This window comes from Orcinus orca, chromosome 6, assembly GCF_937001465.1.
Source record: "Orcinus orca chromosome 6, mOrcOrc1.1, whole genome shotgun sequence".
Taxonomy (NCBI): domain Eukaryota; kingdom Metazoa; phylum Chordata; class Mammalia; order Artiodactyla; family Delphinidae; genus Orcinus; species Orcinus orca.
The window spans coordinates 9,854,194-9,875,700 of record NC_064564.1 but is presented as its reverse complement, the minus strand read 5'-3'; the positions used below and the strand labels follow the sequence as shown (position 1 = coordinate 9,875,700).

Sequence of the window (21,507 nt, the reverse complement as noted above, 5' to 3'; positions counted from 1 at the left end):
TTCCATATGTAAGTAATATCATATGATATCTGTCTTTGTCTGGCTTACTTCACTTAGTATGATAATCTCTAGGCCCATCCATGTTGCTGCAAATGGCATTACTTCATTCTTTTCTATGGCTGGGTAATATAGAAAACCAATTTATGGTTACCAAAGGGGAAAGGGTGGGATAAATTAGGAGTTTGGGATTAACAGATACACAGTACTATATGTAAAATAGATAACCAACAAGGACCTTGTATAGCACATGGAACTATACTCAATATTTTGTAATAACCTATAAGAGAAAAGAATCTGATTATATATATACATATATATATAGAGAGAAAATTGCTGTACACCTGATACTAACACAACATTGTAAACTATACTTCAATTAAACACAATCAAACAACGCTAGACTTGAGCTTCTAGTATTCCTGAGGACCACTTATGCCATGTTTCTGTGACTAAGAAGTATCACAAGGCACAGCTGCTTTCATCTGGCACGAAGGCTGTTCAAAAACCACTGCTACTCACTCAAAAAGCATCAAGTCAAACTGGGGTTCGTGGTTCTGAACCAGTGTCTGGAAAGTCCTGCACTGGTCTCCCCAGCTGGCATTTTCCGTCCCCAGTGGGTGAGCACATGCATTTCCCCTAGAGCCATGGTGGCCCAGAACTCAATACTAATAAATTTATGCCAGGTCCTGGATATGAATTTTGGAGGATGTTCAAATAACCACTTGAATCTCTATGCCTTGTGCCTGAAATACAACGCCTTAATGACCACTTGAGATCAAACAAATTAGTGATTTCCCTCAAATCAGGGAAACTCTCAGTTATCACAGCACTGGCATGTTGCAAAAACTCAACTAATGTCATAATGGTGACAGAGTCCTAGGTCATCAAAAATTTATTCTCTACTTTTAGTTCTTGTACTCTTCTTCCTAAAATATATATGCTACATAAGTACATAAACTGTACAACGCTGAATGTAAGGATAGCTTTGACTCCTACTAAAAAGTAAAGCCTTAGCAAAAGTAGCAAGTGTAACTTCTTGGAGTTTCCAGATTAGAGCCACTATTAGCAGAACTATTACCAATGGCTTTGAAGTGTAAATATTAAGTACAGTGGGCATGAGAGTTTTCTAGTGCGAGCTGCTAGGAATACAGATTTACAACTCCACACTTACTTCAGAGATGTACAGGAAAAGGTTAAAACTGGCAAGACTAAAATTGGGTACAAGACTTCAGAAACATAAACGGCAGGCATAAAAATCAATTGAACCTTAGTCTACCTGATCCATTTACATTCAAATCCTTTACTTCACTACGTGTTTCTCACCTTTTGCTTATTAGCTCTTATCAAACACCATCTTGGTTCAGCAAAGCATTTTCCTACCTTTTCATCATCAGGAGTCATTATCCACTCATATGACTCCTTCCAAATAGGGGGCGTTTAAAGGCAGAAAAAATTTGAGAATAACCACAGCTACCACCATAGGAAAGATGTTTTTGACAAGGGATAAAAACAATACTGAGAGGCAAACAGGTTTGGGGAACATGCTCACAAAATGTCTGTAATAAGAAATCCTAAAGATAGTGTTACTTGAAGTATAAATAAATATGGACACCCTAGGGAAGTGTTTTGGTGAGACTTTGTGTCAACTGATGAGATTTGAAGGCATGAGAAAAATTATGACTAGGTGATTCAATCTCTGATCACATAGTCATAGGAATCAAGGTTATGTGAACACAGGCAAACCCCAGACATACTGTGGGTTTGGTTCCAGACAACCAAAATAAAGTGACTATCACAGTAAAGCAAATCACGCAAAATATTTGGTTTCCCAGTGCATTTAAAAGTTATGTTTACACTGTACTGTGATCTATTAAGTGTATAATAGCATTATGTCTGAAAAAACAAAGAACAAACTTTAAAACTACTTTACTGCTAAAGAATGCTAACCATCATCTGAGCCTTCAGCGAGTCATCATCTTTTTGCTGGTGGAGGGTCCTGCCTTGATGTTGGATGTTGACGGCTGCTGACTGGTCAGGGCAGCTGAAGGCTGGGGTAGCTGTGACAGTTTCTTAAAATAAACAACAATGGAGTCTGCCACATCCATTGACTCTTCCTTTCATGAACGATTTCTCTGCAGCATGACATACTGTTGGATAGCACTTTACCCACAGCAGCACTTTTTCAAAACTGGAGTCCATTCTCTCAAACCCTGCTGCTGCTTTATCCACTAAGTTTATGTCATAGCCTAAATCCTTTGTTGTCATTTCAACAATTTTCATAGCATCTTCACCAGGAGTAGACTCCATCTTGAGAAACCACTTTCATTGCTCATCTACAAGAAGCAACTCCTCATTCATTAGTTTTGTCATGAGATAGCAGCCATGCAGTCACATCTTCAGGCTCCACTTCTAATTCTAGTTCACTTGCTCTTCCTACCACATCTGCAGTCATTTCCTCCACTGAAGTCTTGAACCCCTCAAAGTAATCGACTTCTTCCACATTCCTGTTAATGTTGATATTTTGACCTCTTCCTATGAACCTCAAATGTTCTTAATGGCATCTAGAATGATGAATCCTTTTCAGAAGATTTTCAATTGACTTTGCTAACATCCATCAGAGGAATCATTATCTATGGCATCAATAGCCTTACATAATGTATTTCTTAAATAATAAGGCTTGAAAGTCAAAATTGCTCCTTGATCCATGGGCTGCAGAGTCGATGTTGTGCTAGCATGAAAATAAAATTGTCCATCTCCGTCATAGCTCTTGGGTGACCAGGTGCCTACTCAAAGCACAGTAATATTTGAATCTATTTTTTCTGAGCAGTATGTCTCAACAGTAGGCTTAAAATATTCAGTAAACTATGTTGTAAACAGAAGTGCTGTCATCCAGGCTTTGTCTTTCCACTTACAGAGTACAGAGTAGATTTAGCATAATTCTTAAGGGCCCAAGAGTTTTGGATTTGTAAATGAGCATTGGGTTCCACTTACATCACCAGGTGCATCACCTCCTAATGAGACAGTCACCCTGTCCTCTGAAGCTCTGAAGCCAGCCGTTGACTTCTCCTCCCTTGCTGTGAAAGTCCTAGACGGCATCTTCTTCCAACAGAAGGCTATCTCATCTACATTGAAAATCTGTCATCTCATTCTTTATCTTAGCTGGATCTCCTGGATAACTTGCTGCAGGTTCTCCAACAGCACTTGCTGCTTTACCTTGAACTTTTATGTCATGGAGATGGCTTCTGTCCTTCAACCTATGAACCAACCTCTATTGCTTCAAACTTTTCTTCTGCAGCTTCCTCACCTCTCTCAGCCTTCAGAGAATTGAAGAGAGTTAGGGCCTTGCTCTCCATTAGGCTTTGACTCAAGGGAATGTTGTGGCTGGTTTGATCATCTACCTAGATCAGTAAGGCTTTCTCCATATGAGCAGTACGGCTGTTTCGCTTTCTTATCATTCATGTGTTCACTGGAGCAGCGCTTTTCATTTCCGTCAGGAACTTCTCCTTTGCATTCACAGCTTGGCTGACTGTTTGGCACAGAGGCTTAGCTTTCAGCCTGTCTTGGATTTTGACATGCTTTCCTCACTAAGCTTCATCATTTCTAGCTTTTGACTTAAAGAGACATGGGACTCTTCCTTTCACTTGAACACTTAGACGCCATTCTGGGGTTACTAACTGTCCTAATTTCAGTACTGTTGTGTCTCAGGGAATAGGGAGGCCTGAGGGAGGGAGAAAGATGGCAATGGGTGGCCATGGAGCAGTGAGAACACACAACATTTACTGATGAAGTTCCCTATCTTGTATGGGTGCAGTGGTCCACGGTGCCCCACAAACAAATATAACAGGAACATCAGAGATCACTGATCATAGGTCACCATGACAAACACAATAATAATAAAAATGTTTAAAATATTGTGGGAATTACCAAATGTGACACAGGGACGGGAAATGAGCAAATGTGTTGGACAAATGGTGCCAATAGACTTGCTCAAAGCAGGGTTGCCACAAATGTTCAGTTTCCAAAAAGCATAATATTTGCCAGGTACAATAAAACAAGGTCCGCATGCCTACAGATATCCATATATTGAGTATACACTACAGCTCAGTTTACTTAAATAACTTAATTAACACTTAAAATAACTCTGTAATAAGCATGACCATTAAACCACATTCTACTAATGAGGAAAAAATGGCTAATTAATCCCATGCACACTTGCCTATGGGAAGTTGATATTTCAACTTCTGCAACATATGGTTAGAGTGTATTATTTTTAAAAGTTAATTTTGTCTTTTTTTTTCTTAACACAAACTGAGCGCAGTTTAACAAATCTCCTGAGATATTTCTACACTGCTATTTTCATATTGTGATATTGAAGGTATTTTTCCCTAGGTAACTGTCACTCACTTCAGTTTCAGCTAAATTCTGTTCTGTTATTAACCACGTAAATGATATATCTCAACAGAATGCTCACCATCTTTTCAGTTCCAGTTTACATTTTCATTACTATACAATGAGTGTCAAAGGAAATATTGCATTAAAAGTTCATTTGAATCTAATGAATAATAATGAATGTGATTTGGGCAATATTCCCAAAGTTGACAACCTTCCAGCAAATCTCATTATGAAATTTACTGATAACACATCATAGATGTATCAATTATACTAAATTATTAACAATAAACATTATTCATTAATGTTTCATTGTTCATTAATTCATTAATGTTCATTGTTTGTAGTAACAAAAAAGATGCCAGATACTCTTTTTAAGAGACGTGAATGATATCGCTTATATGTGGACTCTAAAAAAATGGTACAAAGGAACTTATTTACAAAACAGAAATGGAGTCAAAGATGTAGAGAACAAACTTATGGTTACCAAAGAGGAAAGGGTGGGGGAGGGATAAATTGGGAGATTGGCATTGACATATACACACTACTATGTATAAAATAGATAACTACTAAGGACCTACTGTATAGCACAGGGGAAAAAAAAGGAAGACATGAGGCATCAATAAAAGACGGCCAGGAGCCACGGGTAGTTACAGCAAAACTACCATTTTGTACTTTCTGAAAGCAAAGTAGTTACAGGCTCTCCCAGATGGAGCACATTTGTTTCCCATTCTGTTTTGTGGGCAATCTTGTTCAATTATGTCGAATAAAGACGTTTAAGGGCAAAATGGCTCCCTGATCAGCAATAAAGGGAGCTCTTGTTTGAAGGAACCGAGGAAAGCCTAATGTGAATCATTTTAAAGCATGGCACTTTCTTACCTCAAATAGCGTTTTAGTTCAGACCTTTCAGATGTTTTGTGATGGACATTCAGACTGATTAGTATGACCCCTTAGGAACTCAGATTTTGAGGTTTAAGGGGGCCTGGGATGCAATCTCCAGGAGACAAAAATAGCCACGCTCACAGTATTTTCCTAATACCGGAGAGTCATTATTTAAAAAGCCTAATTCAAATGATTCAAGCTAATGTGACTTAGAGCCCTTGGGTAAGTGATTCTAACTCAGGGAACAGCAACTTTTTAACTCATTAAATAAATGCATATGTGTACAAATATAGATAGAAGCATGAGTGCTATAAATATTAGGTAGGGCCAAGTGATGGAGAGAGAATGAAAAGGACTCTTTCGCTCTCTGATAACATGGTGATTGGCAGTCATATCAAAGCAGGTGATATATTGTCTCATGACCTTAAGGAAGCGGGGGGGTGGGCCGTGAAGACACACACAAGTGTTTGGTCCAGGCATCAGGAACAGCAAGTGAAAAGTCCTGGAAGGTATTTATCATCCTCGAGGGAAAACAAACAGGACAACATGGCCAGTGGAGAGACTGCACATCGACCAGCAGGAGAGAAGGACAGAGCCCTGGGTCAAGGGTGGACCATGCCGTATCTCATACTTATGGAAGGGACTTGGAGTACATTTTGGATATGATGACTGGGCCTTGTATGCTTCGGAGCAGAAGAGTGAAATGATCTGATATATATTTTTAGAAGATTGCTCTGGCTGTAACTTGAAGAGCTGACAGTGGGGCAGGGAGATCAGTGAAGAGGCCACTGAAATAGTTTAGGCAAGAGAGATTAATGGTCAGGATTCGAATAGCCATGGTGTCAATAACCAGGTCACGTCATGGCACTGTGACAACCATGGTGTCATGGCGGGAGTGAAAGCCCCTGCAACTATGCTCTCCCTATACAACAGCCACTGGAATTCATTTTTCTCCATCTTTTTCTTCCAGACGTTGGAGCAGTATTTGAAATATAGTGACATTTAGAAGTATTTGTCAAATAAGTGAATGAACAAATTATTAAAATGACAAGATAGTAAAAGCCTTGACTAGTCGAACCTGTAAGTACAACTAAGCAATTGGAAACAGTGAGAAGTTAAATATAATTTCACAGGATTCCTGAGGCACATAGTGGGATGCAGGAATTGATTGTGATTATATGAGGATATAAACTATTTCAAAGAAAGAGAGAGAATACAAAGGTTGAAAACAGCTTTTTTCATGTTGAGTTCACACATACTGAAATCCAAAAAAACAGTGATAAACACAGTGAAACTCTGAGTTAGAATAAAAAGAAGACTGGACAAGAAAAATCTTAAAATTTCAAAACTATAAATAGGTGCTCTCTACAAATACAAATCAGGGGTCTTACTAACGATTTCATAAATCACATGTGCAAGTGTGCCCATGCACACACACCCCTGCATCACTCTGGATGGATGACTTCAAAACTATGTCATGAGGATTCAGGAACATCACATATTAATTAAGAAACAGCTACCTATACTAATTGCATTTTCTTGTCAACATCCAGCAGAAGTTATTAGGTTCATAGTTCAGGGAAATGCCATAGGCAGGGTTTATCTTTATTTCAGAAATATATGGTATTTAAAACAATTTGTATATGGAGCGATGTCAGCTGGATATCTCTTTAGTTGCTATAATGATTATACCCAATGCTTACTGGATAATGGGTCAATATCAATTTACACACCATCTTTTATCATATTATATCAAAAGAATCTGTATTTCAGTTCTTTCCATTCAACTTTTATAAATAATTTGAATGACTGTTCAACAAGCATGCTTATCAATTTTGTGATACAATAAAACTCAAAAGGAGAGCTAAACCGTTGAGATAAAATCTAATGTCAATAAATTCTCAAATGATGTGAAACTAACTAAATGAAATATAATGGGATCATATATAAGATATATGATTAGAAAAAATGCCTAAAATATGACTGGGTTCATAGGAAATAATGAGAAAGAGCATTCAGAAAATTACTTGGATGAAAGCACAAATGTATCTCATATCAGGATATGACTTTATGTTGAAAATTTGGTTTACCTTTTCTGGGAAGCCTTCCTGAACCTGAAATGGAATGTTGGATATTATTCATCTATGGGTAAATTGGTTTGGTTAATGCTACTCCCCAAAGATTATGAAATAATAGAAACTCTGCTTTTTTAAAAACATTAGTTAGAATTCTTGTAACAAATTTTTTTAAATCCTTATAATTTACTATAACTCTAAGGGCACAGAGGTACCAGAAAAGAACTCTAAGTTACACCTAAGGTCTGGGAATCTATCCTTCAATTGCTCCTTTTATGTATATTTTTTCATGCACGAACTCTCCATTTTCTCAACCTAAAGCAGTCTACAGGTTCAATGCAATCCCTGTCAAATTACCAAGGGCATTTTTCACAGAATTAGAGCAAAAAATTGTACACTTTGTATGGAAACACAAAAGACCCCGAATAGAGAAAGCAATCTTGAGAAAGAAGAACAGAGCTGGAGGAATCAGGCTCCCTGACTTCAGACTATACCACAAAGCTACAGTAATCAAGACAGTACGGTACTGGCACAAAAACAGAAATATAGATCAATGGAACAGGATAGAAAGCCCAGAGATAAACCCACACACCTATGGCCACCTAATCTATGACAAAGGAGGCGAGAATATACAATGGAGAAAAGACAGTCTCTTCAATAAGTGGTGCTGGGAAAACTGGACAGCTACATGTTAAAGAATGAAATTAGAACACTCCTTAACACCATACACAAAAATAAACTCAAAATGGATTAAAGACCTAAATATAACACTGGATACTATAAAACTCTTCGAGGAAAATACAGGCAGAACACTCTTTGCCATAAATCACAGCAAGATATTTTTGACCCACCACCTAGAGTAATGAAAACAAAAACAAAAATAAACAAATGCGACCTAATGAAACTTCAAAGCTTTTGCACAGCAAAGGAAACCATAAACAAAAGACAACCCTCAGAATGGGAGGAAACATTTGCAAATGAAGCAAATGATAAGGGATTAATCTCCAAAATATATAAACAGCTCATGCAGCTCAATATCAAAAAAACCAAACCACCCAATCAAAAACTGGGCAGAAGACCTAAATAGACATTTCTCCAAAAAGACATACAGATGGCCAACAAATACATGAAAAGATGCTCAACATCACTAATTATTAGAGAAATGTAAATCAAAAAGTACAATGAGTTATCACCTCACACCTGTGAGAACAGTCATCATCAAAAAATTTTCAAACAATAAATGGGGAAGAGGGTGTGGAGAAAAGGAAACCCTCCTACACTGTTGGTGGGAATGTAAATTGGTACAGCCACTATGGAGAACAGTATGGATGTTCCTTAAAAAACTAAAAACAGAACTACCATAAGACCCAGCAATCCCACTCCTAGGCATATATCCAGAGAAAACCATAATTCAAAAGGATGCATGCGTCCCAATGTTCACTGCAGCACTATTTACAATAGCCAGGACATGGAAGCAACCTAAATGTCCATTAACAGAGGAATGGATAAAGAAGATGTGGTACATATATACAATGGAATATTACTCAGCCATAAAAAGGAACAAAGTAGTGCCATTTGCAGAGATGTGGATGAACCCAGAGATTGTCATACAGAGTGAAGTAAGTCAGAAAGAGAAAAACAAATATCGTACAATATCACTTATATGTGGAATCTAGAAAAATGGTACAGGTGAACTTATTTGCAAAGTTCAAATGAGATGAATTTATTTTCAAAGCAGAAATAAAGTCACAGATGTAGAGGACAAACTTATGGTTACCAAGGGGGAAGGGGAGTGGATGAATTGGGAGATTGGGACTGACATATATACACTACTATGTATAAAACAGATAACTAATGAGAACCTACTGTAGAGCACAGGGAACTCTACTCAATGCTCTGTGGTGACCTAAATGGGAAGGAAATCTAAAAAAGAGGGGATATATGTATATGTATGGCAGATTCACTTTGCTGTAAAGCAAGAAAGTAACCCAACATTGTAAAGCAACTAAACTCCAATAAAAATTAATTAAGAAAAGAAAAAAACAACTCTCCATTTTTCTCAAAGGTGGAAGCATCTTCACCATTTCCTCATAACTCAACTACCTCCTTTCCCCCATATTCCACCTGCTTATATAAAAACGATTACTTAAAATACCTGATATTTCAAAAATTATCAAATATGCCACAAAGATGTAACTGTCAAAACAAAACGTAAACTAACAACATCAATAAAAACACTAACAAAGACATTTGATAAAATGCATCTGGTATAGTATGCTAATACACTTTTATAAAGATTATTGAGATCTCATCAGGAAGTAGTTTCTGGATTTTCACATTTTTAAGATATTTTCAGTGTTTATTTAGTAGGACAGACATTTGAAAACATAACTAAAACGATATAATTAAAACATAACAAACAAATATAAAACATCAAACCACAGACCAGTGTGATGTACTTAAAGCAGTGCTTGCAAAGAAATTTAGAGTCCTAGATGCTTATTCTACAACAGAAGAAGGCTGAAATTAAGGAAGTATGAATCATTTTTTAATTTAGAAAAATATAGTAAAAGTCAAAGAAAAGAATAAATATGAATGTAAATCAATGAGAAAAACACAACAGATAAGATGAACTATGTCAAAAATTGGTTTTTGACATAATTAATAAAATTGACAATTTCCTAGTGTAATAAGTTAAGGAAAAATGACAAAAAAACAAATAAATGATATTTGAAAGAAAAAGCAACATAAATTTAAGCATGACAGACATTATAACACTTTAATAAGAGGATGTTATGAATAAATGTGTTACTAAATAGGAACATTTTAACCCAGGAATGAAAAATCTTTGCTCCAAGAGAAGTCCAGTCCAGATAATCTTCACCCACAAGAGGATCATGAAGTCTTAGTAAATAAATAATTCTAATACACCACAAGCAATGACAAAGTGTAGAAAGATGAGAGGTATTAGTCGAGTCATTTTATGAAACCATCATTACATTGTTACCAAAACTTGACAAGGATTCTATGAGAAAGAAAAATTCATGGCCAATATTCACTCATGAGTAAAGATGTGAAATTGCTAAAATAGTAGCAAACTAAATCCAGTAATAAAAAGTCAGATTTAGCCCGTAATTTCAAAGTTTGATTTCTATTAGAAATCAATAGATACAACATACTCAGGAGAAAATAGATCTTATTTCAATACATGCAAACAAAAAAAATTTTGATTAAAATCAACATTCATTTAGGTGTAAAAAAAGTAAAACTCTCAGAAATTCATATCCAGAAGGCCTAGTGAACAGTGTACAGTACATTTTCATTAGGTAGATTAAATGCTAACACAAATATCTAATTTGCTATTGTCAGAACCTTAACAAATCAAAAGCAGCCACCAATACCCACTGGACAACATGATACTCGAGTTCCTAGCCAGTGCAGAAACAGAGTAAAAATAACTAATATTATAAGGTCTAGGATGGAAAAAATTTTAAACACTGTCACTACTTATAGATATTATGAGTATCTACACTAACAATCCAAAATAACTTATGGGTAAATGATTATAATTCATAAAAGAGTTTAGAATGTTTTCTAAATTTGGGTCTATATTTAAAAATGATTAACCTTTCTCTATACCAGCTACAAATAGTTCAGAACTTCAATAAGATCAACAACATGCTCAATACCCATATAATGTTAGTTTTCTAGGAATAACACTGAAGATGTCTGAGAATCAAATTACAAACACACCCCTAAAGACAACAAATAAGCACCAAGAAATATAATGATATACCATGGAATGAATAATTTAATATTGGAAAAAATGTAAATTATTCCCTAATTTATCAACAGACTTAATACAATTCTAAAATTCCAATATTCTGGGTGTATGTGCATATTGTGCATGAAGTCTGACAAGTTGAATCTAAAAGTTTAAAGAAAATCCTAATGTTAAGATTGGCAGGGTTTCCCTGGTGGCACAGTGGTTGAGAGTCTGCCTGCCGATTCAGGGGACACGGGTTCATGCCCCAGTCAGGGAAGATCCCACATGCGGCTGGGCCCGTGAGCCATGGCCGCTGAGCCTGCGCGTCCAGAGCCTGTGCTCCGCAACAGGAGAGGCCACAACAGTGAGAGGCCCGCGTAGCGCAAAAAAAAAAAAAAAAAAAAAGATTGGCAAAACATTCCCAAGAAGAAAAGCAAAGAAAGCAGAATGAACTTTACCAGATATCAACAATTGTTATAAAGATATAGTACATAAGACATTATTTCATTAGCTCAAAGTTTTTCACTCACAGAAGTGAGAAACCAGAATGAGAACACACAAATATGGAAACTTTTTATAATAGAGTCAACACTGCTGATCGATGTGGGAAAAGATACATTTTCTAATAAATGGTGCTGTTGATTGGCTATCTAACTAGGTAAAACCCAAATAAATATTGGGCCCCTACCTCACATGATATAAAAATCAAGATGAGCTGCATTTAAGACCTAAATGTAAAAGGTAAAATTCTCAAGCTTAAAAAGACAATGTAGAACAGCAATTAAGCCTATCCTTTAAAAATTATTTGTAAATTTGACTAAAACAAAATTAAGAACTTCTACTCATTAGGCAATATATAGTTTTTTAAAAAAATATACAAAATGTGGGATAAGATATTTTCACCATGTACAACTGATGAAGGATATTATTCAAAAAAATTAAGAGCACTCTGTGGATCAATAAGAAAAAGAAATCAAAAAACTGGAAATAGAAATGAATAGGACTTTTACCTAAGAGAAGGCACAAATGGCCCACAAGCATAAATAAGAGATCAACTACATTAAAATTAGTAATATGCAAATTTATGTGACAATGAGTGATTATTTCGTACTACAAAATTGAGAAAAATGAAAAATCAGACAGTAATATTAAGTGTTGACAGGATGCAGAGCAATGGGAATTCCATCCATTACTGATTGGAGTGAAATCAGCATATCAACTTTGAAAAACAGTTTGTCACGTACCACATAATATAACTGAAACGTGCATTCCTCAGACGTGCAAATTCTACTATTAAATATGTACCCTAAGAAAATATTGTCTCTATCGCAGAACCATGCGCAAAAACACTTAGAGCAGCGTCATACATAACCCAAACCTGGGAACTCTCAGAATGTTTACAAAGTGGAAACCATTGTGGAAAATTAAACAACAGGACATACAGCCAGAGAAAACCATAATTCAAAAAGACACATGCACCCCAGTGTTCATTGCAGCACTATTTACAACAGCCAGGTCACGGAAGCAACCTAAATGCCCATCGACAGATGAATGGATAAAGAAGATGTGGTACATATATACAATGGAATATTACTCAGCCATAAAAAGCAACGAAATTGGGTTATTTGTAGAGACGTTCATGGACCTAGTGACTGTCATACAGAGGGAAGTAAGTCAGAAAGAGAAAAACAAATATTGTATGTTAACGCATATTATGTGGAACCTAGAAAAATGGTACAGATGAACTGGTTTGCAAGGCAGAAATAGAGACACAGATGTAGAGAACAAATGTATGGACACCAAGGGGGGAAAGCGGGGGGATGGGGGGAGGATGGTGGTGGGGAAAAAAAATAATCTTTTGAAGTCTTATAATTTCCATTTTGGAGTTCACCCATTTCATTAAAAGTTATCTGCTTTACTGGTAAAAATGATTTTATATTTAGTTCAGGTGAAGGGAGGGGATAGAATGGTACAATGAGACCACTGTCATAATACATGTTTTTAAAAACCTAGGAGTTTAAAGATTTGAAAAGTTTATATAAAAAATAAAGAAAATTAAACAACAGTTACAACAAATCAACTAGAAGTGCACACACAAGAATGGATCTCAAAAATAATTTTGAATGAAAGAAACCATACTATATGATTTAATGTTTAGATAAAGTCCAAACATAGGCAAAATGCAACAATATTTGTTTAGACATAAGAAATTACAGAGAAAAGTAAGAGTGAACACAAATTTCAAGACTTGGAGGAGACAGAATAGTACCAATGACCCTTTTTCTTGGCCTGCTTATTGGGAACAGAGACGTTTATCTTATTTTGACTTTATAACTGCAAGTGCGTTTGTGTGTGCATATTTTATTTAGGTTATACTCTACGGTATTTTTTAAAAATGATAAAGTATAGTCTATTGCACTTTTCATGTATCTTCCAGTGAATCATACATACTAGCATTTAAAAGTATTTTAATTGCACACAAAATTTGTTCTTTAGGAAACTTGTTTTATCACCAATTTTCTTTGTAGGTCAATTTCCCTTGCCCTGAGCTCTGATGAGAAAATTAAAGGTACATTTTTCCAGGAGGCAGAAAGGGTAGTACGTAGCAGAAATAAATGTGAAGTGTTGGATTTTGTGTCCAAAACTCACTGGCACAAGCAAAGGATAGGCACATCAAATCAAGTGGAAGTAACTTAGATGGAAAAATAATTACAGTTATCATTGGTGGAGTTTATAATATGTGCAAATAATTGGCCAATTACTTTATAGTATCTTTGATTCTTATAGCAATTCTGCAAAGTAGAACATCAGACAGACAAACTGACTTGCCACTTACACAGAAGAGCTAGGATATGAACCCCAGTGTGTCTCTCTCCCGTATGTTCTCTTGCCATTACTTCATTTTGCCCAAATATTATCATTCGATGTCTGATAGTGGGGTGTAATGGAGCATAAGACGACCTTTCAATCTCTCTCTACAAATTATTGGCTGTTTGACCTTGGATAATATTTCATGAATTCTTAAGAACTCATTTCTTTTTCTTTCCTTTTTTCTTTCTACAAATTGGGGATTATAATACCTATCTATCAAAGTTATTGTGAAATTTAAATAAAATACATATACAAAGCTCCTAGTACAAAACATCTATTCAATTATTACTATTTGTATTATTATTACTAACTTGTGGTTAGATTATGAGAACATCTCCCCAAACTTTCAGCATCTTGTGGTTAAAAAAAGAAACAGATGGTTGGATGAGTACAGGGCTGATCAAGCAAATAGAGAAAAAAGATCAGAGGACTGGAAACGTAAGGATTCTGGTAAGGAGCTTGCCTTTGTCACTGTTCACGGAGTCATGCCAAGGTTGGAGGGATGATGTCATATGGAAGAGGCTGATGCTCTGAGGGACACGGAACATTCTTATGACAAGCAGGGGGGTAGGGGACAGTCTTATTTGGAGGAAAGGAATGAAAGAAGAAAATGGAAGACTCTAATTAAGTCAAGCACACCTGATCCAGAGCTGAGAACAACCAAAGCCCTGAACACTGTCATAACTATCTGAATATCTCACTCCTGTCTTCCTGGGGAGAGAAGTCAGGAGGAAGGCTGGCCAGGAGAACCTCAGCCTGGGGCTACTCGTGATTCTGCTGCTGATTTGACCTGGGATGCACCATTTCCGTGTTGCTAAGATGTCTTTACCAAACCATAGCTTCTCAATTTCCGTGATATCCTCACCATGACAAAAAAAAACAAAAACCAAAACAAAACAAAAAAACAAACAAAAAACCCAACAGAGCTCCTTTGGTTGAATAATAGAATATGGACTTCCTATCATCAGTGAAGGTTATTACCTTCACTCGGTTATTACATCTATACCCTTCTGAATCCCGGTTTCCAACAACCTAAGTCCTCCTAGAAGGACATAATTTTTCCTGTTACTTTTCCAAGAAGTAAAATGTTTCCTCTATCCCTAGCCTAAGACTAGAATCTGCTATGCATAGCAGACCTACTGGATCCCACTGAACTGCCTGTTCGTTTGCCCAGGTATGGCCAACTTCAGGTCCCTGGCTCTCCTGATCCACCTGCCAAGTGTCTAGAACTGCGGTCCTCCTTCCATCCTTGGCCCAGCCAGTTAGATACAGCACAGCCCTAAGGAGCGAATCTAGCTCAAGATAACATGTGTTCCAAGTCAAGTCTCATGAATAAATCCAAGATACCCACAGAAATGATTGAAAGACACTCTGGAAGTATAAAGCACGGCAGATTTCTAAAACTCAAATGACCTCTGTTCAGCTCATATTATAAACGGTATTCATTATTTTTTTCTCTCTCTGAAATTTGAAATTGTTTTGGTTCTGCCCAGAGTTGACCTCCAATGTCCCCATGAAACCTACCTTACTGGGTGCAGAAGAAACACTAATGAGAGATCCTGTAAGTGACAAAGCAAAGTAGCACTTTGGGGTACACCGAACTCCATACCTGAGCGCATAGCCTCTTTCTGAATGCTCCCATAGTCATGCCAGTCCTTTCTTCTTAAACCATCTGTCCATGCATAGAATTGCCCATCTCCCAGGCCCAGTGGAAATGTCTGTGGAAAAGGAGAGTATTCAGAGCATAAAAAGGAGGTATTTCCTTTCGCATGGCAGGTAAACACAGCCACGCACATCACAGGCAATCAAAGAACACTCGAATAAGTGGTCTTCCTCAGTCTACTGAAAAGGAAGCTGCTGCTGGTGACCAGATGAACACACATTTTAAAACCTTTCTCCGTTTTAAAAATGAGAGCATGTGTCTCACACAGCAACTACCATTTCCAATTTGATTTCATCCAGAGACGTTAATAATTTAGTGTACCACCTCGTCCGAGCATAAATGCCTAGCTGTTTTCACTTGCCCCACGTGTAAATAGTAGTAGTATTGATTTTGTATCATGGCAATACTTTTGTTTGTGATTTGTACAATTTTACTTGTTTTGATCAAGTATATTTGAATGGCCTGGTGACAACATTAGCAAGCATTTATTGAATGCTCACTGTGTCCCAGGTACTAAGTTGGATACTCTGTGTATAGAAGATCCTTCAGTCTTTATACAGTCTTCAGTTGTAAACCTTCATTTTTCTGCTAATTAATCGAAGGCCCAGAGAAGTAAAATAACTTGAATGAAACCACAGGGGCCAAGTCAGGACTTGGGCCAGTTCTATTAAGACCAACATTGTGGTCCTCACAAGTATTAAATACTGCCTACCACCTAGATTTCTGTCAAATTATGGTGTGTGGTTATGCTTATAGTTGAAATTATCACAAAGTCAACAACTGTAGTCACAATAGGTTTCATGCTTTAGTAAAATTCAATATATTCTAATGTCACCTTGAAAATGATTTCTGTGTGCATGGCTGAAGCTACTTCTCTCTTTATGGTGTTTATTTTGGTCATAAACAAAAAATGTTTTGAATGAAATGTATTTTCACAATCTTAACAGTCAAAATAATGTAAAATAAATGTTTTCATATTCACATACCACACATCACATTTCCTTTTATTTGGTTCATCTTTGGAAATAAATAAAACATCAACAGAATAAAGAGAACACTTTTGAAAGTTTCAATTTAAAACAAAAGATGAATAATTTCAGTGAGGAAATTTTACCCTAAGAGCCTTTCCAAGGCAAATAAAAGGTCTTACTTCTTATTTTAAAACAGTACAACTACTGTGCTTATGAAAAAATTATCTACCTTTGATCCATCTTTATAGCTTATAAAGGATCCACTTGTTTTGAAAGAATAAAAATGGACTTAATATTCAAAAAGGTAGTTAAATCAGAAGAAAGATTTTCCAGATCAGGTGACTATTATCTGTATATTTTTTTAAAAAAATTGTTCATAATAGTGGTGAGTTCAGGAAAACGACAGAGGAATAAACAAAGGATGATGATGAGTTTATATAAAATATTAAGAATAAAAAGGAAAAAATTTTAAAGGAGGATGACAAGAAAGAAAAGATGGAAAAGTTAACAGAAAATAAAAAATAGAAGAAAATGGAATAAAACAATTTGGGGGTTATAATAGCAATACTAAAAAACCTCATGCATTTTTTTCTGATCAATATTGCTTTTCTAATTAGAAATTTTCCCAAACTCAGCTGTGAATGGGAAGTTTTAAATAACCAAATAACTTTAAAATACAAAACCCATGTTTTGTCTCAGCCATGCATTTCCAATGATCAGTGCTGAGCAATCGTAGAAATCTTACAGATTTAGATAACACCAATTTATAATAAACATCACCTTCAGATCAAAATAGATCATTTCAAAATAAACTTTGCCATGAAACCTGGAGATGTTCTTGTGTAAACTCTGAATATGCAAAGCTCTCTCTGATTACCTGTTGGTTCACAAGCCAGCCCCCTACTCCACCCCGCAACATGGAGGGCAAGGAGAGAGGGAGAGAGGCAGACCCTCCGGATGGGCAGGGGGTGGGTTTAATATGCAGGGAACTTACACATGAGGCTTGTCCTGCAAGGCAACTTGATCTCTGCACCCATATGCCTGAATCTTAAAAGTTTATAAAGAGACCTTAACAGGGACCCTGTTAAGTCACTATTCAGCCCAGACAGTCTCAACATCACTTTACTCTTTCAAGTCTGCATCCTTGAAACGGGTTCCCACCTTGGGAATGGGTGGCAGATGTCCCTTCCAAGGACAGGGGAAGGGTGAGGCGCCTCCCATCACTCAGGTCCACCTGGCAGGTGGACCAGCTGCCATGACCTCCTGGTGACCTCCTCCAACACCCCTTGAGACAGGCTCTTACAATCTCACATGACCTCACTTTTGCAGTGTGCCCTGAGCGGGTCTGCAAGGGGTCTTTTTAGCCTGGAGGTGGCTCCAGGCGGCCATCTGACTGCGTTGCAGGCAGAGACCTCTGCAGCAATACAGGTACAGGCAAGAGAAGACACAGTTCAAGATGATTCTCAAAACCATAACAATTTGTTTCCACCAAGAGCCCTGGGATTCGAACCACTGGTTTATGGAGTCCTCTAGGCTGGGGTCTGATCACGCAGGACTTTCATTCGTGTCCTCCCGTGATTGGTTAAAGATGACACATCAGCAGACTCATCGGGTGTGAACACACAGCACTGTCTGGACGATCCTTCCTTGTGAGGCAGGGACAATGTCCAAGGCCATCCTGTCTGGGAGGACAGCCCTCCTCATTAGAGGCACTTCAGCATTCAGTAAAGACAGCCTTGTTGGCTTCGTTCAAAGCTTGCTAGGTGAATGCAGTCGGGGCTTCTGTGTGAGCTATGATGTCCTGCAGCCGAAGGGCGGTTCCAGTGGGAAACAGAGCGTGCCCTCTGGCTCTCCAGGAACGTGACCTGGTTGTGCATTTACCACACACACTGGCCAGGGGACGGGCACTATTAGACGTGAGGAGATAGACTGGGGGCCAGATGCCAGACCAGGGCCCCAACTTCTCCCCTCACTCAAGGGTGCACTTTCCATCCCAGGTGTGGTGCATTTCCACTGTCCCATCTGGCAGCAGGACAATGGGGTCCCAGTGGAGACTGAGTGGTTCCCCCTCACCCAGGGGTGTGAGGTAACCCACCCATCCCTGTGGGATATCCCATCGCAAATCCCAGGAGCTGCACCTGTCCCAGGTGTGATGGGGCTTGGTGTTCTCGGCCCACAGCATGCTGATCCCCAGTGTTTCCACCATTTCTGTACCTTTACAGTACTGGGTGCTTTGGCAGGGGTCCCCAGTCTGGAATATGGGGCAACAGGCCCCACTGATTGGTTGCTCAAATGTATCAAAGCCGAAGTGGTAACTTAGTCCCCCTGGCTACTCTGTTTTACTTGTTAGTAATTTAATCTGCTGCTTTAACATTCCATTTTTTCCCTTCTATCAATCCTGCTGCTTGTGAGTTACAGGAGAGAAGGAACCTCCATCCGATACCATGTTATTTTACCCAGTCTTGCACATCATGACCCTTGAACATGACCCCTGATCGCTATCCGACGATGGCGTCCATACAGGGCATTCAGTTTCTCTAATTGCCTAATGGGTGAAAAACAACTGCCTGGTTTGAGCGGAAAAAGGGAAAGTTCGGGTTAAGCCAGACACAGTGTCCTCACAAGCTGAGGCATATTTAAAATGCTCGCTTGGACGGAGGGGACCGATACGATCAACTTGCCAATCCCTCAACTGTCGGGAACTCCTCCGCTGGATGGCCCCAGACTCCTTTGGCAGCCGCCTTGGGGTTGTTTAGAACACACAGGACATGCTGCTACTGCATGAAGCAGTCACTGTATTTCAAGGGCAACTTGGCGTCCTTGGGGACTGCCCAGGAAGGGGTGGATGGGGACACGTATAGGCAGCGAGTGGCCCCTCTTTCTGTGCAGCCCATCTGATGCATCTCCTGAAGGATGAGTTTTTAGGGCTCATACTGAGCTGGACCATCGCCTCCTGATGGCCTAGTGGGTCAGTCCCTCACAGACCAGGATGTGGAAGACAGTGCCGCCTGCCTCAGGTTCTTGCTGGTGAACATAAAAGTCCCTCCGCACGTCCTGAGCCCCCAAGGGCTTATTCATGATCATCCACCCCTAGGCTTCCCCTTGTCCACACCATCAGGTCAAGCCCTAGAGAACAGCCCAGCTGTTGGGGCCAAGGGTTAACGGCCAGGGCTCAGGGGTGATGCCCAGCTCAGCAGGTCTGAGTCTAGCCCACCGGCTGCTGCAGTCCCTTCCAGTTTCCACCTAGATGGTGTCATTGTTGGGCCGAAGAGCAACTGAAACCCCTGTGGTTGGGTTGCCCCGACTAGACCCATCTGTATGCCAGGCTTCAGCGGAAATGTCCCCACTTCCTCTCTACAGGCTGCAGGGACCGCCACAAAAATAGGGGAGGGGGCATTGGGAGGATCTACAGGCTCTACGGGGCCTAGGAGCACCCGCATTTCTAGAGACAGTGGACAGGCAGACAGGGGCTTCTCTGCTGCAGACCGGCTGCCACTTCGTCACCCTGGGAGTTTGCGGGGATCCATGGAACGCCTTCTCAACGCACCCCCTGATGGGCAGGGAAGCTACTACAACATGCCGTTTCCTCCTGGGATGCTCCACCTGGAGAAGCGTGAGGTAGACTGCCAGGGTCTTTTGCTTTCTGGAGGGCTACTTGGCTTCTGCCCTCTTCCAGAACTGGAAGCAAAATCCTAGGGGAACTCTCTTCTCCTGTTGTTCCTGCCACAGGGTCCTACCCATACTTCCGGGAGTCACAGATCCATCAAACTCAAATGGCAGCTCCGCTCGGGAGATGCGCGGAGCTTTAATCTGCTTCCCTGGTATTTTGGCTTCTCAACGGCCGCTTGCTGCCCTGATCCACAGTCCCACACAGGCCTTTTCTTTACCAGGTAGTAAAACGGATGCATACACTATGCCAGGTGGGGAATAAAAGCCCTCCCCAAGCCCCTACAAAGGCTGGCATCTCTTCCAGGGGTCAGATAGGTTGCACCTTCTCAAACACAGCTGCTGAGACAATGCATGTCTTATCCGAACAAGCAATTCCTAAACCGTCACCGCAGTGCCTTGAATTGTCTGCGGGTTCACTGCCCAGCCCCTCCCTCACAGGGGTTCTGGCAAAGTCTGCAGTGCGCTGAAGCAGAGGCTAGTCTTCACGTGTTAACACTGTATCATCAGTGTGTCGGGCCCATTTTACTGATGTGGGAAGGAGACAGGGACAGGTCTCGGGCTACCGGCCCACTGTAAGCAGCTCTTTGTAGGAAACCGCCCTCAGCAGGAAGCCCCTTTTCTTGTCACTTTAGCAGAGCTGTATTGCGACTAACTTTTCACCAGGCACCCCATGCTCTACTCATCTCCAGCCCAGGCGCCCTTTTCAAGTCTTTTGATCACACAATACTTTGATCTACAGAAAGAACGTACAAGTGTAGGCAAAGACGTGGAAATGAAGAATCAGTAATTAACAGGTGACTAGATCTCTTCCCTAGCATCTCCTCCCATAATGTCGCGAACAAACCGTGGGCGCAAGAGAACATCTAGAGGAAGATGACGAGGATTCCACGAGCCTGCACACAGTGGGGGACGGCGATGACCCTGACCCCCCATCTCAGTGATTAACTGAGATTACTCCCCTCCATCCCTTTAAAACTTCCATGGCGAGCAGACTCTCAGAGGTGTTTTGGGGGGACACAGAGTTCACCACTTCCCCAGATTGTCGGCACTCTAATTAAAGACAACTTTCCCTTCTAGGAACATTTGTGAGTTTGATTTTGTAAGCGGGGAGCAGTGGGACCCTATTCAACAACACCATGACCTGCGTGGGCTGTGCAGCAGCTTCCAGGCGGCACTGGAAGGTTCCACTGCTGTCCCTCTCACGTGAAGGTAAACTGATCG

General features: G+C 39.4%; 1 protein-coding gene across 1 annotated transcript in view; it reads right to left on the bottom strand.

Annotated features, from left to right (window-relative positions):
• GALNTL6 (polypeptide N-acetylgalactosaminyltransferase like 6) overlaps positions 1 to 21,507 on the bottom strand; it is a 1,137,703-nt gene that overhangs the window by 737,446 nt on the left and 378,750 nt on the right. Inside the window, exon 2 of the mRNA XM_004278676.3 lies at positions 15,593 to 15,701. Within this exon, the coding sequence (XP_004278724.1) occupies positions 15,593 to 15,701 (109 nt within the window). The remainder of the gene's footprint in view (positions 1 to 15,592; positions 15,702 to 21,507) is intronic.